The sequence below is a fragment of the Anabas testudineus genome, chromosome 18 (genome assembly GCF_900324465.2).
Source record: "Anabas testudineus chromosome 18, fAnaTes1.2, whole genome shotgun sequence".
Taxonomy (NCBI): domain Eukaryota; kingdom Metazoa; phylum Chordata; class Actinopteri; order Anabantiformes; family Anabantidae; genus Anabas; species Anabas testudineus.
Window position 1 is genome coordinate 27381603 of NC_046627.1, and position 15930 is coordinate 27397532.

The window sequence follows — 15930 nt, forward strand, 5'->3', positions numbered from 1 at the left end:
GTTGCTCACATCCAGAATAAAATTAAAACAGATGTAGAAGATGGTGAGACAGTTGCTGAGCTTCTAAAAAAGAAACTGAAAGTGAATGTTACACCTTTCTTGTCTATGTGACACAGTGTTGTTGCAAATATGCAGTTGAATTAACCTTGTACGGTTGTACATTGACTTCGGACAGGAACACAAGAAACAGAAAGTAACACCATGCTTCTGCTTGTATTCAAATCCCCCTATTGTAGTTCGAGAATATTTTTGTAAAGGTCATGACAGATTGCACCCTGCTATTCTTTACCCAAACGTGACATACTGTAATTACAGAGGACGCTTTACGATGCCAGTCCTGGTGGTTTACTCCTAAGGTTTTGTAGAATGGTTTCATTGTGATTCAGTTATGTTGTTTTTTGGGCCTGTTTTCCAGAATTTCTCTGTGGAGGTCATAAAAGTATATCAACATATTTTTAGTATAAAGGCCTTTTGCCATTAAAATCAATAAACTCTAATATCAATATGTAATTTGAGCTTTGGATACATCTTCATAATCCCCACTGTGTCCCTTGTGTTCTTTGTCCGTGTCTCTGTTCCTAGGACCCTACCAATGGCTACTACAACGTGCGAGCCTCCACCCACGATGAAGGCCGCCCTGCATCCCGCTCCACCATGCACTACTCTGACTATCGCTCCCCTGCAGGAACACCAGGGGGAGCTGCATCTATTAGCAGCAGTGCTGGCGGCTCAGGAGCCACTGCCAGTGGAGGAGCCCCCGGTCCCCCAGGCCCCTTAACCTCCCCTGGGCGCCCGCAGCCCTGCTACGATCCCCGGCCACCCTCCAGACTGTCCCATATCAGCTATGCTCAGTTTAACACCTTCACTCGTGGGGGCCAGAGCCAGCAGCCCCCGACCAACCCCGCCCCAGCAGCCAGCGACTTCCCAGGGGACTGCAGCCTTCTGGACTCCACTTCTCAGCTGGCCTACGACAATTATGGATACCCCTCGCATTACCAGACCTACCGCATGGGTTTCGCCCCATCCAGTTTAGCCCCACTGGAGGCTGGCCCATCCTATGAGATGTATGGGGTGGGATCCGGAGTAGGGGGCCCTGGGGTTGGAGTTGGCCCCGGGGGCCCAGCTCCTTCAGGATCAGAGACTGGACTAGGGAAGTATGGCAGCTCCACTCGCTTCTCCTACACCTCGCAACACTCTGACTACTCCCACAGCCGACACACACAGAGGATGCAGACTCACGTGTGAGACAGAGAGACGTATAACCACCTCACAGTCTTAACCGAGCATGAGGAAGCATCTTATAAATAGCGTCACACATAAATAAAAATGCACACAATCACAGATTTACACACACACATTTTCACACGCGTACACTATCGCACCCTACAGAACACAAACACAACTACAGACCACACACACCCATGCACAGAGTCAGAAGACCATGCCCATGAGACAGGGAGGAGAAACACAGAGGCATAGAGAAAAGAAGAGAGACGAGTGGAAAATGAGGTTTAATGAGACAAGGAAGGGAAATTCCACACAGTTTTGAATTCCCTCACTCCTGATGTGTTTGTAAATAGGAGCTCTAAAAGAGCGGACGGCGCAAGTCACAATCAAGACGGGGACACAGAGCGAGAAGTAGAGAGAGGACGAGCTATCACAGATCTTTGGAGCCCGTAGCTTTTGCAATGAAAAGACTTTGTAAATGCTGAGAGCGAGAACGTCTTAAGGCAAACTGACTGAATATATGCTACATGGTGTTCGGAAGAAACCTCAACCAGTGGAAGTCATTTCTGGCCGCCATTTTTACATTTTTTTGCTGGTTGTCTTATTCAGTGATCATAAAGCACATATATATATATAGAGAGAGTCCCAGAATACCCCTCTGTACAGTGGCCATGCCATCATGCAGAGTGGAGGAGTGTGTTGCAGCTGGGGTGTGGGTTTAGGAGGGTTGTCATCATTTTGCACTGCATCTACAGTATTCACGCTTTGACGTCTCATATCTATATCTGTCTAATGTCTTCTTTTCATTTGCACACCAGACTAGAGCTTTGTATTCTATTTTTTAACATTACAGAATTATTTTTGTCAATGTAAAACATTTAATGTGTATGTATGGACCAAAAGTTTGAACGTGAGTGCACATAACTTGGGCATTTGCCTGAGGTCCACTGAGACGGAGACAAGACTTGTGCCAACTGCAGAGCCTGAATTCAGGACATATTTCACATCAGAAGGGTGTATCAGTGTATAAAAAACCTAGTGCCAAGTGTTCATGTTGTTCTTCACCTTAGACCATGTATATGCAGTAGAAGCTCCTTCTATTGGCGACTGTTGCTTTACAAATCGGGCTCGGGGCCTTGAGTCATTCCCAGACATTTTCGTAGGCTGGAGCCTTTTTCTCTGAGCCCGTAACTACAAGCCTGGTGCAGACAGAGAGAAAAACACAGATGTTGGGTTTCGAACTGAGTGGCCTTATAGGGGAACATGTCATACATTTCCATTTTGAATCATTCCTCATCGTCTGTCTGCCAAAATGGCCAGAGGAGAATGTGTATGGAGAGGTTCAATGAAGGCTTGTCCACAATATTGACATGTAGTAGTGTACGAGTGAGAGAGCGAGTGGGTGTGCGAGTGTGTGAGTGAGAGAGATCAAGAGGGAGTGTGTGGGCGTTGGCGCACACATCGATTTGTACAGTGTGTTTGTATAGATGTGTGAATGACTGCGTGTGTATGAGAAGCATACTGTAAACACAGTGCATGATTCGAGTGTGCGGGCGACTATGGTATGCATGTCAGTGTGTATACAGTATGTGTGTGTGTGTGTGTGTGTGTGTGCATGTCTGTATCTAAGCGTGCAGGTGTGTGTGTTTCAGTAAATGTCCATATCATTTCTCTCACAATCCTGTTACAGTACTTTTATACCTCTGGTAGGACTGTATTCTGTATTATTGTGTCTTTGAATTTAGAAAAATCCAATGTTTATCTTATTGTACTGTTCTTCGTAGCAGAGAAAACTGTTCAAAAGATGTACAACGAACATTATCAAACTCTCATTTTTTAATTTCATTATCTTCAATATTTTTTAAAAATGGTATGTAATTATTTTTCCACAGTATTACATAAATAAAAGCACTGTTTTTTATAAAAGTACAGCTGTTGTATTTTTAAAATTCTTTCTTATCTTAAAGCAAATGGGTATTGTAAGATACATTTTGTTGGCAGTTCAGTCTGTATTTATCATTAAACCCATGTAAACTAGATTATTGTTTAAATTCGTTTTTAATTTCTTCTTCTTTAATTTCTACTTAAAACATTATGTATTTTGATTTATTTTACATAGGCTAGGTAGAAATAAAGAAACTGATATTAGGTAATGTGTATGACTATAATATAGTATAAGTATTGTTAACCTCTAGAAGTTACATATAAGATTTGGGATTCAAGATTAAAAAAAAGAATCACCACCAGCAAATATCCACACCAACACAAATACAGAATATGAACTCAATATATACATGGAATATGTAAACATGGATGAAATAGGTCAAAAATAATAGTCTGGTGTGGAATGTATGGCCACTCTAGACTATTAAGATTAGTATAAAGGTAATTATTAGTTACACAAGTCATTTTCATGTATGAAGCGCATGCGCATGCATACACCCGACCGATAGGTGGCAGACAAACACGCTACTCAGGTGCTGCGCCTCTAAAACAACAGAAGAAGAAGCTTCCTGACGTCATTGGCTAGCGGTTGTCTGACAGCCAAGATGGCGGCCACAATGTTGAGGTCGCTTTCCAAACTAGGACGTCCTTCAGGAAAATTAATATTAAATAATAATTTGCTGAGCCCTGGCTGCACTGTTCTGCAAAATAGGTAAGGCAACCACAAGACAAAGTATGACGCTTTTTTCGCGCCCCTCGTATTCCCAGCTGTCGTAGCTTGAGCTCCACGAAAGTATACACAGCTGAAGGGTAATGTTAGCATAATGCTAAATAAGCCGACTATGTCTTTTAACAATAACACAGGTCGTCTTTTATAGTTAGCTTGTTTCTGAATGGTAAACGTCTATATGGGGTTCGCACATAACTATAATAAGCAGTGGCATTATATTACAGTGCAATTAGATTACAGTGGCACTGTTATACATAACAGCGTGAGCTCGTTGCAGCATATGAGCTCTCTTGGCGTCCAGTTGTTACCTATTAGCCGTCTGATTAGCCGGTGTTTACCACACATGTCCTGAGCATGTTCTAAACTCAGTCTTTGAGTAAGTAGTTTATATATTTTAAAAGACTTATATACAAAACGAATGCATTTATAATAGCGGCTGTAAATTAAACATCGAAAGAGTTGACCAATGATTCTAGCTAACCTCAAGCCTTTAGCTTTAAATGGTACAAAATTGAGTACGTAGCCTAAAAGAGTTACCACCAGTAAGAATAGCTTTTGTTCTTTTAAATGCAGCACAAGGTGACAAGGCAAAGTACATCTCATCTAGACATGTATGACAAAGTGGCAACAGTGGCATGAAGTGATGGGCTTAAGAGATTAAAGAGAGAAAAGAGTTTAAAGCCTTTATGGTAACATGCACCTGAGACCTGGAACTTACTCAGTGAATACTAATATTAGGTTAAAATCTGATGCCCTTAACCCAATCTGATCATTTAATGGTTTTGATTGTTTTTCCACAGGCAGAAACAATGGCAGCCCGATGTGGAGTGGACGGAGCAATTTGCTGGTGTGGTGATGTATCCCAGTGCCATTAATGAGAAGTGGGCTCCACCTCCATGGAACGGTACCATCAAACACACACAGTGGCACTTCCATAGCTTTTAGGAAAAGGAGGCCTGATCCCCTGAACTATTTATTTGTAAATCAAAAGGGAAACATGACACAACATTGTCAAGACAGTGTTCCTTCCATGACTTGGTGTAATTGGTGTTTCTGGTGTTAGTACTCCAGTAAATAGAAATGTTTGACTTAACATGTGACAAACGTTTTCTATAGTTACAGTTAATACTTGTATCAATACAGTGAGCAGCATCTTCTGCAGCTTTATTGTTGCAGGTTTAACAAAAATAAACAACAAGGGTTTTGGCCTGCAGTGCTACAGTGGGGTCCAAATTAGCACAGTTTTTACACACTGGAGCTGTATTTGCCAAGCAGTTTTTTCATGGTGTATTTTCAATAAGCCATTTCACCACCATTTCAAGGATGGATTTCAGTAAAAAAGCAGCATCGCACCAAGATTTATTTGATCAACTTTTTACCAGTGACAGGACATTTCTGACCAATCACGATGCAGCTTGTGGGAAATCGATTTTGTTTCAGATAATGCTGAACTTATAATAAGTATTTGTGGCACATTTAGTCTGCCTTTTTATATTGTTTATTTGGATTACTCCTGATGTGTCAAGACCTTTATTCACTCTTCATATAAAAGTGTCTTAGTAGTAAAAGTTAGTTTTTATTATGACATGGACACAAATAAAGAATACAGAAATAAAAGCAATTAATCTTTTAAGTCTGAAAGGTTTATTGTTCTTATCTGCTCCTCTGCCACTTTCTTTTCCAGACAAAGATCCTCCTGCGGAGAAGGAGGTGTCCAACCTAACCATCAACTTTGGCCCCCAGCATCCTGCAGCTCACGGTGTGCTCCGTCTAGTAATGGAGCTTAGCGGAGAGTCTGTCAAGAAATGTGACCCCCACATTGGCCTGCTTCACCGCGGCACAGAGAAGCTAATAGAGTACAAGACCTATCTGCAGGTACCGCATAAATAACAACACCTGTAAATACAAAATTTCCAGGAATTCTTTAACGCTTATGTATTAGCTCATTGTTATGTTAGCTTAAATGTACTGCATGCATGCAGAGATTGCTGTGGAATCTGTGAAAACTTTTGAAATTTGGAAATCACTGAGCAATTGTGGTGTAGTCAAACAAATTGCAACATTTCCTTTTGCAGAGTGCCTTCTTATTTTGGTTTCAGCACAATATGCTGTGTACTACATGAGTGGCATTGACCTGTGTGTTTCATTTTTTGTGAACTGCTCACAGTATTTCACCTAAATTCACAATAGAACTATTGTTATTTAGAACATACATTTAATGAAAATGATGCAGTGTTTGCAGGATAATTCAAAGAGAACTCTTCACTTAGAAATTAAAAGAAATCTATTCACTTGTAAACAAAACAGTGATAATGTTTTCACTACAGAACATTCAAAGATCAGTATTTGATTGAATATGCTCTCTTCCAGTTTTTTTACATTGCTGTGGGGTAACTGTATACCACTCCTTCAGCATTTAAACAGGATTCATGTTATCATTTAATCAGTACCTCATGAAGCAGAATTAGATGTGCTGGTGTAGGAAATTAAAAGAAATCAGGACTTGGACACTGGTACAGTGTGAATGCCGTTCTTTCTTTTATTTTCCCATCTTTGTCTGTTCAAGGCTCTGCCCTACTTTGACCGTCTGGACTATGTTTCTATGATGTGTAATGAGGAGGCCTACTCTCTGGCTGTGGAGAAGCTGCTGAATATCCAAGCTCCACCTCGTGCACAGTGGATCAGAGGTAGACCCTAGAAATGTTTAGAGATTGTGCAATATAGTTTAGTGGTTTTAGAATTTTTCCTATTATTACATTTTCTTTTGCTGTACATGTCCAGTCTGTAAGGGTGTAGGGGTGTAACAGTTCTGAAAGCCAGATCAAAATTGCAGTACACATACAGGGTCTCTCACCAAACAACCTGTTGCCAATCTGTTAGATATATCCCACGTCTCTCAAGATATTAATACTTCCCAAATTGTATAGAGTATCCCTGAAATCCGTTGTTTCTTGTTGTAAGAGGATCTGTCACTTGCCTTTGTGTAGTTTTCAAGTGACTAGAATGTGATAATATGAAAATTTATTTTGGTTCTTAGTTCTTGAGGCTATCTATTCAAGAGAACAGTGAGGTTAGCAAAATGAAAATATGGTTTATGGAGCAGAAGCAGTCTCATTCTCTGTGTTGTTCTGGGGCTCCGATACCTCACACATACAGCGGACAACATACAGAACAATATAAGAGACCTTTGGTAGAAGTAAAGTGAAATTTATTCAGCGTGTTGAAAACATATAGGTTTGTTTATCTTGGAATTGCAGGTACAATAAAAGCTCAGAGAGTAAAAAGGCACTGAGAGCAGTTTATTAAAACATCCCTTAAGCAAGCAGAAACTTACAGAAAAGCCATATTTTCAGTGATCCCCCATCCACCTTGGGTGTTCACCAAAGCAAGCTGTTTGGCTAATTGCTAACATCAAATTAATTCACCATATAATATATGAAAACTGTTCTGATAGACTGTCTGCAGTAGCCCCCCTCCCTCTAGCTACAACAGGCTGACTGCCAGCAGTGAATCACATCCGTAGTAAGAGAGAAGCTGAATGAGTGATATTGACTGGCTTCTCTGTTCATTGTTTCTAAATATAAATGTAATAATGTAATATAAATATTTATGTGTGTGGAGATTTTACATTTAAGGTCAAGGAGATATCACTGGATTTTTCTGTTGTAGATCTGAATGTGTCAGTTTATTAACCAAGCCAGTCCAAGACTACAGTTAGCAATAAATCCTCCTTTTATGAAGGTGACAAGATTAATTTTGTCAACCTTCATACAGTGGTAATGTAAGTTATGTTAATATCCACTGTAAATGGCTGGATGTGTTTGTGTTTGCAGTGCTGTACGGAGAGATGACTCGCATCCTCAACCACATCATGGCCGTCACCACACACGCCCTTGATATCGGCGCCATGACCCCGTTTTTCTGGATGTTTGAGGAGAGAGAGAAGGTCAGGAGCCCCCGCTGCTCGGTGTCATAATGCAGTGTCATTGTTTATACAGCTTTGTTTAGTTTGGTATGTTCTCAGACTGCTGTTATATACCGTTTTAATACAGCTGCGACCCCACAACATCCCCACGATTTTAAGCAGCATTTGAGTCAATCATGATCGTTGATAGAAATACTCAGTTACTGAAAGTGACGCAACTCTGTGAAAATCAAGTCTTTCATCCAAAAACAGCCTTATATTTGCATAAATGTCTGCTTCAGACAACTATGCATCATACTTTTAAAACATTATTAAGCATTTAGGATGGACCCATGAAGCCAAAACCCAATTTTATTACTGTAACTGTAACTAACAGAACTAAGCAGACCTGGAAAGAAAAACTCTTGAGACATGAAAGAACATCCTTGAGGTTCTGATTTTACCGACAGAAACCTTCCCAAATGCACAATCCACCACCAATAGAATTGGTTTCCTTTTTATTGTCTTAACTTTATGACCCTTGTTTCCTCTCAGATGTTTGAGTTCTATGAGCGAGTGTCTGGAGCCCGGATGCATGCTGCATACATCAGACCCGGTGGTGTTCATCAGGTGGGAGAAGTCTCTGAACGATCTGCACGTGTCTGTTGAGTTGTATATTAACAGTCTGATCTGATGATGTGTTCTAGTCTGTAGGCATATCAAGCATGTGACTTCCTCTGTCGTACTCAGTTTTAATTATAGTATCAGCCCTAAAGTGCTCGTGATCTGAAACCTTTGTGCAGGATTTGCCCCTGGGTCTGATGGACGACATCTACGAGTGGTGCAAGAATTTCTCCATTAGAATCGATGAAGTAGAAGAGGTGAATGACTACATCCTTTTACCACAGACTGATAAAACATGATGAGGATGTGGCGAGTAGTCATTGTGTAAAAGTCCTGATCTGTGTTTATCTTCTTTGAAGATGCTAACCAACAATCGTATCTGGAAGAATCGTACTGTGGACATTGGGGTGGTTTCTGCTGAGGATGCCCTCAACTATGGCTTCAGGTAAAACAGTAATCAAAGTCCAAACACACATTTCTGTTATTTTTATCCTCTAAAACGCTGGGTACTGTACTGTCACTCTACTTTTAGGAGTTGTCTACAGACAAACAACCACACAGTATGGCCGGCCCTGAGGGCACTTCATTCACTGTTGATGATGCATAGAGAGCAACATGGAAACAATAATAATAATTTCATAATTTGTTGTCTTTAGCCTCTTTCCATCTTTTGCTGGTGGCATTTTAGCAGAAGCAAAATAATACTCTTCTCTTACATAGCCATGACCTGACTGCGACCATGGGACATTGTTCACTACCTGTCCAAAAAAAAAGTCACACACTCTAATATTTATTTGGACCACCTTTAGCTTTGATTATGCCATGCATGTTAGGGTTGTGTGCAGTGTCACAACATTTCTACCTGTCCAGAGTTGCATTCATTTTTCACCAAGATCTTGTATTGATGATGGGAGAGTCGGACCGCTGCACAAAGTTTTCTCCAGCACATCCCAAAGATTCTGAGTGGGGTTAAGGTCTGGACTCTGGTGGAACAATCCATGTGTGAAAATGATGTGTCATGCTCCTTGAACCACTCTTTCACAATTTGAACCTGATGAATTCTGGCAATGTCATCTTAAACATGACCGTGACCTTCTTCTTCCATTGCTCCAGAGTCTAATCTTTTTGCTCCTTAGCAAATTGAAGCCTTTTTTCACTGACAAGTGGTTTTCTTAAGGCTACACAGCTGTTTAGTGCCAATCCCTTGAGTTCCCTTCGCATTGTATGTGTGGAAATCCTCTTACTTTCACTATCAAACATAGCCGTGAGTTCTGCTGTTGTTTATTTAAGTGATCCCTGAACACGATCATTCAAGATTTTTTTCCGACCACATTTCCTCAAAAAGGATGGTTCCCAGTTTTTTACAATGCGACAGAGTTCTTAACCCAGTTTTAGTAGTTTCATCAATCTCCTTGATTCATGCCAATAATTTGACCCTTCTGAGACAGATTAAAATGTTTTCCACGACCACAGGATGTGGTGTCTTGTTTAAGAACTCACTGCATCAGTTAGGGTTAAATAACTTGTTACCAGATGAAACATGCAGTAATTATCCAGTGGGAGGCTCTTATCCATTTGCTTAGTTAAATCCAGGTGACTTTTTTTTTTCGGTGGGAACACTGCCCCACATTGGATGAACAGTATATCCCATCTGCAAAGATGTAGGACAGCAACGGATGCATACTTGCTGTATCATTTGCATTTGCAGCTACATCTATGTATTGAAATGTAGTTACACATCTTAACACCAAGTAAGTTACATGGCAGACAGCACCGTTGACGGAAGTTTGAAATTTTTATTTTTTTAGTGTGTGTGTGTGTGTAGAAACTTATATTTAACACTTCCTTCTTTACCCCAGTGGTGTGATGCTTAGAGGCTCAGGCATCAAGTGGGACCTGAGGAAGTCCCAGCCATACGACAAGTACGATGAGGTGGAGTTTGATGTCCCCATTGGAAGCAATGGAGACTGCTATGACAGGTATAGAGATTTGCAAATGGCTGTTACTATTATTCTTTTTCTTTTTCTTTGCTCTTGTCTGTCACTAAGGAATACGTGTTAGTTTATGTTGTAGGTTTTTACTTTGTCATAATGGAGGACACCAGTAACCAAACACAGTGTTCAGAGAAGGAAATCAAAATGAAAAGGATCTGATGTGTTTGAAAGGACTCACAGTGAACTGAGTTGTGGTTGATGTTATCAGCATCTGTAAAATATCTCACTGTGTGTCTGCTCCAGGTATCTGTGCAGGGTGGAGGAGATGAGGCAGTCTCTAAGGATCATGCACCAGGCGCTCAACAAGATGCCAGAAGGAGAGATTAAGGTGGATGACGCCAAGGTGGCTCCACCCAAGAGGTCTGAGATGAAGGTGAGCTGAGTGGAGAACCATCCTCTTTTTCTTTTTCCTCTTCCTTTTCACTCTTTAATGGCCTGCAGGCTGTCTAATCTTGAAAATGTTGCGCTCTTTGCCTCTCTTAACTTTCACCTGCACTGTGTCACTTCTATCTTAATGAAATTTCAGTGGTGTCACTAATTTGTCTTCACACTACTCTCTTTATAGAAAAGCCCAGTTCTGCTTTAACACCCACTTTAATTTTGCTGCCCTTAAGGCTGTGTTAGAGATGTACATTTCAGTTAATATGCCCAACTTAGTTTGCTCCTTTATGACATTGCATGTTTTATTTTTTCCTTGTCCTAGATGTCCATGGAGTCTCTGATCCACCACTTTAAACTGTACACAGAAGGCTACCAGGTCCCTCCAGGGGCCACATACACAGCTGTAGAGGCCCCAAAGGTGAGACCACTCTGAATGTTTTGCTCATTTCCTCTGACTTGTCGTATATGTAAAGCTATTTATACATGCTCTGATAGATTCCTCTCATATCAACTTTATTTTCTTATTTTGTTATCAGTCCAGCTCTAGTTTCTAGTTTACATAGGGGGTTGTTTGAGTCTTAATGAACTGAGAATCCTTTGTAGGCCTCTTGGGATTTGTTGTGATGTAATATGCTTACTAGAGCGTGTTTTTGTGTATGTGTGTTGCTTGCAGGGAGAGTTTGGTGTTTATTTGGTATCAGACGGCTCCAGCAGACCCTATCGCTGCAAGATCAAAGCTCCTGGATTCGCTCACTTGGTGCGCACTTAAAAATTTCACAAGACACAGTGAAATATTAAACACACCGGGTATCAATTATTCAGCACGTTTAACGGCTCGTCCTTAAGGCTACTTTTAGTTCATTAAGTACGTTTTAGAAAGTACTATAGAACCGTTTTTAAAAGCACACAGAAGCTCTGCTCTCCCTCCTTCCTGCCCATCTCTTAGCTCATGGGTACATGAACTGCTGTTTAACGTAGTCATTTGGAATTTGGTCTTCAAGGCTAAAAATGTCTTTAAAGTTGCATAAACAAACTATTGGAGTAGTTAGTGCATTACCTTCAGGCTGTACTGCCATGAATTATGAATATTCACTTTTCTACGAGCTCATCTGCCCTGAATAGCTAGCTGCTCTTTATTTCTTCTGAATCTTAATAAATGTTTTCTTCTTTCTAGGCTGGTCTGGATAAAATGGCCAAAGGACACATGTTGGCTGATGTAGTGGCCATTATTGGTAGGAAACCTGTCAATTCAAAATAGGAATCCAGTTTCCAGAGAAGTTGGAACTTTTTCTATAAATGTAGCAAAAACTAAAATCTTTGATTTGTTAATCTGCTTCAACCTTTAAATGTCTGCCTAAAGTACAAAGTGAAGAAATTCAGTGGTTTGAGAAACTCTCACGCTACCATAATGACTGCAGCCACGTGAGCTTGATAGCTTGAGTAACACATATGAACAAGAACAAACATGATGTGGCCAAAATGATAACACAAAAAAATTCAGATGTTTCATGTCTTTATTGAGAATAACCATAAAAACCTCATAGCGATAATGGAAAAAGTATGTACTTACTTTTTCCACTATCACATGAGGTTTTTCTATGGTTGGCAAATACTGTGTTAATACTCTTGACTAAGATGAAGATCAGATCACATTATATGACAAATTAATGCAAAAGGTTCATAATTTCTTGCCACTGTATATATCACGATACCCCACACAGGCATATATAGGGATTTTAGACATAAGCTGCCATCAAAGCAGTATCTTATCCCAGAAAGCCAGTGGCTGATGCATCACTGACCAGACCCTAATCTGCATGTGCTACAACGTTGTGTTCATAAGCACAGAGTCTGCATCTGTCTCGTATTGAAAATGTACGGTGCATCATCAGTATAAATATCTAATGACGCTAACTGAGGTCTTGCAATCAGCATCAAAAGATGAAATATGAAACTTGGAAAACTGCAACAATTAGTATCCTCAGTTCCCAACAATTAGAAACAAACCAGATTTTAGTTTTGATGACACCAGAAAAAATCCCAAGTTTTCTGGAAATGGGTTTTGTAGTAGGATCCACATTCAGAGACCACTAAAAACAAAAATCTAGTGTGTGTGTATGTGTGAGGTTGGAGTAATAAGTGTTTTTTCTCCCTCTTCCTGCAGGTACACAGGACATAGTGTTTGGAGAGGTTGACCGTTAACGTGATGCTGCTAATGTGCTGGTTGTTTCACTGAAGAGAGTTCGACCTCCTCTTCACACATCTGTTAGTCAGGTTCGCTTCCTGTTCGCTGTTCCCTGTAGTGAGGCTTTTGACAGATGTCTTCATCTAATCATTGATGTACAATGCTCAAATACACCTAATAAATATTTTATGACCGAAGAGTAGAGTAGTGAGTTTTTGTCGCTGTCTCGTCGGGAAATGATGATGTGAGGGTTTATACAATCTTAACCCTCGAGGCACCTTTAAAATTACCATACACTTTTTACCTTCGGGACCCCAAACGGGCCCTCTCATAAAAGTGAAATAAAAATGCGATATATCAATATTTTTTTTCACTTTCACCACATCAGATCTCTTCAACAGCTTCAGACCTATCCATATATATAAAGGTTTTTATTATTTTTGTATGTTTTTTAGGTTTTTATGCCCTTTTTGTCATGAGAACCCCCAATTTTTCAACAGGCAAAAACGCAAAACATGCAGTATTTACCAAAAATAAGATACAAAGTGAAATATTCCAAATGAGGGTATTAGAGCCTTGACTAAGTGAATATTTGATAACAACTTTGATTTTGATGCATTATTATTTTTGGAGCAATATGAGTTTATTCAAAAAACTTACACCTTTTAACTTCGGGACCCCAAACGGGCCCTCTCATAAAAGTGAAATAAAAATGTGATATATCAATATTTTTTTTCACTTTCACCACATCAGATCTCTTCAACAGCTTCAGACCTATCCATATATATAAAGGTTTTTATTATTTTTGTATGTTTTTTAGGTTTTTATGCCCTTTTTGTCATGAGAACCCCCAATTTTTCAACAGGCAAAAACGCAAAACATGCAGTATTTACCAAAAATAAGATACAAAGTGAAATATTCCAAATGAGGGTATTAGAGCCTTGACTAAGTGAATATTTGATAACAACTTTGATTTTGATGCATTATTATTTTTGGAGCAATATGAGTTTATTCAAAAAACTTACACCTTTTAACTTCGGGACCCCAAACGGGCCCTCTCATAAAAGTGAAATAAAAATGTGATATATCAATATTTTTTTTCACTTTCACCACATCAGATCTCTTCAACAGCTTCAGACCTATCCATATATATAAAGGTTTTTATTATTTTTGTATGTTTTTTAGGTTTTTATGCCCTTTTTGTCATGAGAACCCCCAATTTTTCAACAGGCAAAAACGCAAAACATGCAGTATTTACCAAAAATAAGATACAAAGTGAAATATTCGGGATGAGGGTATTAGAGCCTTGACTATGTCAATATTTGATAACAACTTTGATTTTGATGCATTATTATTTTTGCAGCAATAAGAGTTTATGTACAAAATTTAGACCTTTTATCTCCGGGTCCAAAATGGGCACTCTCATAAAACTGAAATAAAAGTGTTATTTAGAAATATTTTTTTTTCAGTTTTACCACATTAGATCTCTTCAACAGCTTCAGACTTATCCATATATATAAGGTTTTTATCAGTTTTATATGTTTTTTTAGTGTTTTATTCCCTTTTTGTCATAAGCACAGGAGAGAAAAACTCCTATGCAATATTTACCAATTTGTTATTTTCTGTCAAAAGATGTTTTGTTTTGTCATGTGTGTCTGTGTGTTTGCAATGCATGTTGATGCATAAACCACAGATCCCTGTGAGGTGAATTTAGCATGCATGCACTCCACGTTTGGTGCACTGGTTCCACACCCTTCTGCACTGTGGGCACAACACCCACTGCTTCTGCTTTCTGGAGGTCCCTGGCTGTAGCTTCTCCTCCTTCTCTTCTTTCTCCACATGACCATGGTCCTGGCCCTGGGCTTGTCGGACCAGTCTGTCTGCAGACAGTCCTCTGTGCAAATGCCTCCTCTTTGCCATGGCTGGGGCAATGAGAGCTCTGTCAACCGACTCTAAGAAGAGATGCCAGCTGCAGCACTTCGTGCTGTTCCAGCGTGGGTCCACAGAAGTGAGCAGGACATAGGCATTGTAACATGACATGTCCATCATGTCATATTCCTAGATATACTTGAAACCTGCATGCATATGAGGTCTGCATGCAGGCAGACAACATCTTCAGCCCATAATATCTTCAGACAACCTCTTCAACCCATAATTTCCAGGTTTGGAGGGCACATACTCTCAAATGCAGTCTCAGGGCCGCTGATCCTGACAAATGCAAAGTATAAGTCCATCCTGGGGTCAAGATGGGAGGGTGAAAGAATGTCAGGGGCTCTTCATGTGTGGCAGACCAAAGGATTTCCCCATTTTCTGATCTCTATTGAGATATTACCACTTTCTCTTCCTCCTCCTCCGAGTTGCAGGTCCCCTAGTTGCCTAGCAGGAGTTCCACCTGACTCTCGGTTGACTTTTCACTGCTGGTAACTTGCTCCTCACTCTCCTCAGAGGACATATGACCAGCCAGACAAGGCTGCAAACTATTCTCCCTGCATGTTTATGCAGGTGCATGTCTGTGTTTACTACACATCCAAAAGGAGAGACGAGGCTCTCTCTTGATAAGCCCAATTGGCCTTTGATGACACACACACACACACACACTCACACACACACACACACACACACACACACACACACACACACACACACAAAATGTATTCTCAATCACTTTCACTCTGTTTTATAAACTGAGCCAATTGGGCCTTTGATGACTGAAATTTCACATGCGGACACACTAACTCTCTCTCACACACACACTCACACACACTCACACACATAAAAAATACATTTTCACTCACATTCACACTACTCTTTTACATCAGTCCTACACACCAAGACCATTTTTGTGGTGATCAGACTTCTTATCGCCATGCATTTTGGTAACGTAAGAGAACCAGTCCTCGATCGAAACCTTATGTGATAAAACCCTGCTGACCCTGGTGGT

General features: G+C 40.2%; 2 protein-coding genes across 3 annotated transcripts in view; both read left to right on the plus strand.

Annotated features, from left to right (window-relative positions):
• The window catches only part of kirrel1a (kirre like nephrin family adhesion molecule 1a), a 29179-nt gene extending 26022 nt beyond the window's left edge, over positions 1-3157 (plus strand). For both annotated transcript variants that reach the window (XM_026353344.1, XM_026353345.1), the window contains exon 15: positions 583-3157. In XM_026353344.1, coding sequence (XP_026209129.1) covers positions 583-1245 — 663 coding nt within the window. In that variant the 3' untranslated portion in view covers positions 1246-3157. The remainder of the gene's footprint in view (positions 1-582) is intronic.
• A 594-nt stretch (positions 3158-3751) lies between these two features.
• Positions 3752-13186, plus strand: ndufs2 (NADH:ubiquinone oxidoreductase core subunit S2). The gene is made up of 14 exons (XM_026353292.1): positions 3752-3883; positions 4702-4805; positions 5586-5776; positions 6468-6588; positions 7735-7847; positions 8361-8435; positions 8609-8686; positions 8789-8874; positions 10289-10408; positions 10667-10796; positions 11127-11222; positions 11478-11561; positions 11979-12036; positions 12969-13186. Exons 1-14 carry the CDS (start codon positions 3777-3779, stop codon positions 13004-13006), a joined length of 1401 nt encoding a protein of 466 aa, XP_026209077.1. The 5' UTR covers positions 3752-3776; the 3' UTR covers positions 13007-13186.
• The last annotated feature ends 2744 nt before the right edge of the window (positions 13187-15930 follow it).

What these genes read in the sequence shown, in the direction of transcription:
- ndufs2 (XM_026353292.1), top strand. Translation starts at nt 3,777, where the DNA reads ATGGCGGCCACAATGTTGAGGTCGCTTTCCAAACTAGGACGTCCTTCA. An exon ending in CTCCTGGATTCGCTCACTTG is followed by an intron (nt 11,562 to 11,978) that starts GTGCGCACTTAA and finishes TCTTCTTTCTAG; the next exon opens with GCTGGTCTGGATAAAATGGC. An exon ending in TGATGTAGTGGCCATTATTG is followed by an intron (nt 12,037 to 12,968) that starts GTAGGAAACCTG and finishes CTCTTCCTGCAG; the next exon opens with GTACACAGGACATAGTGTTT.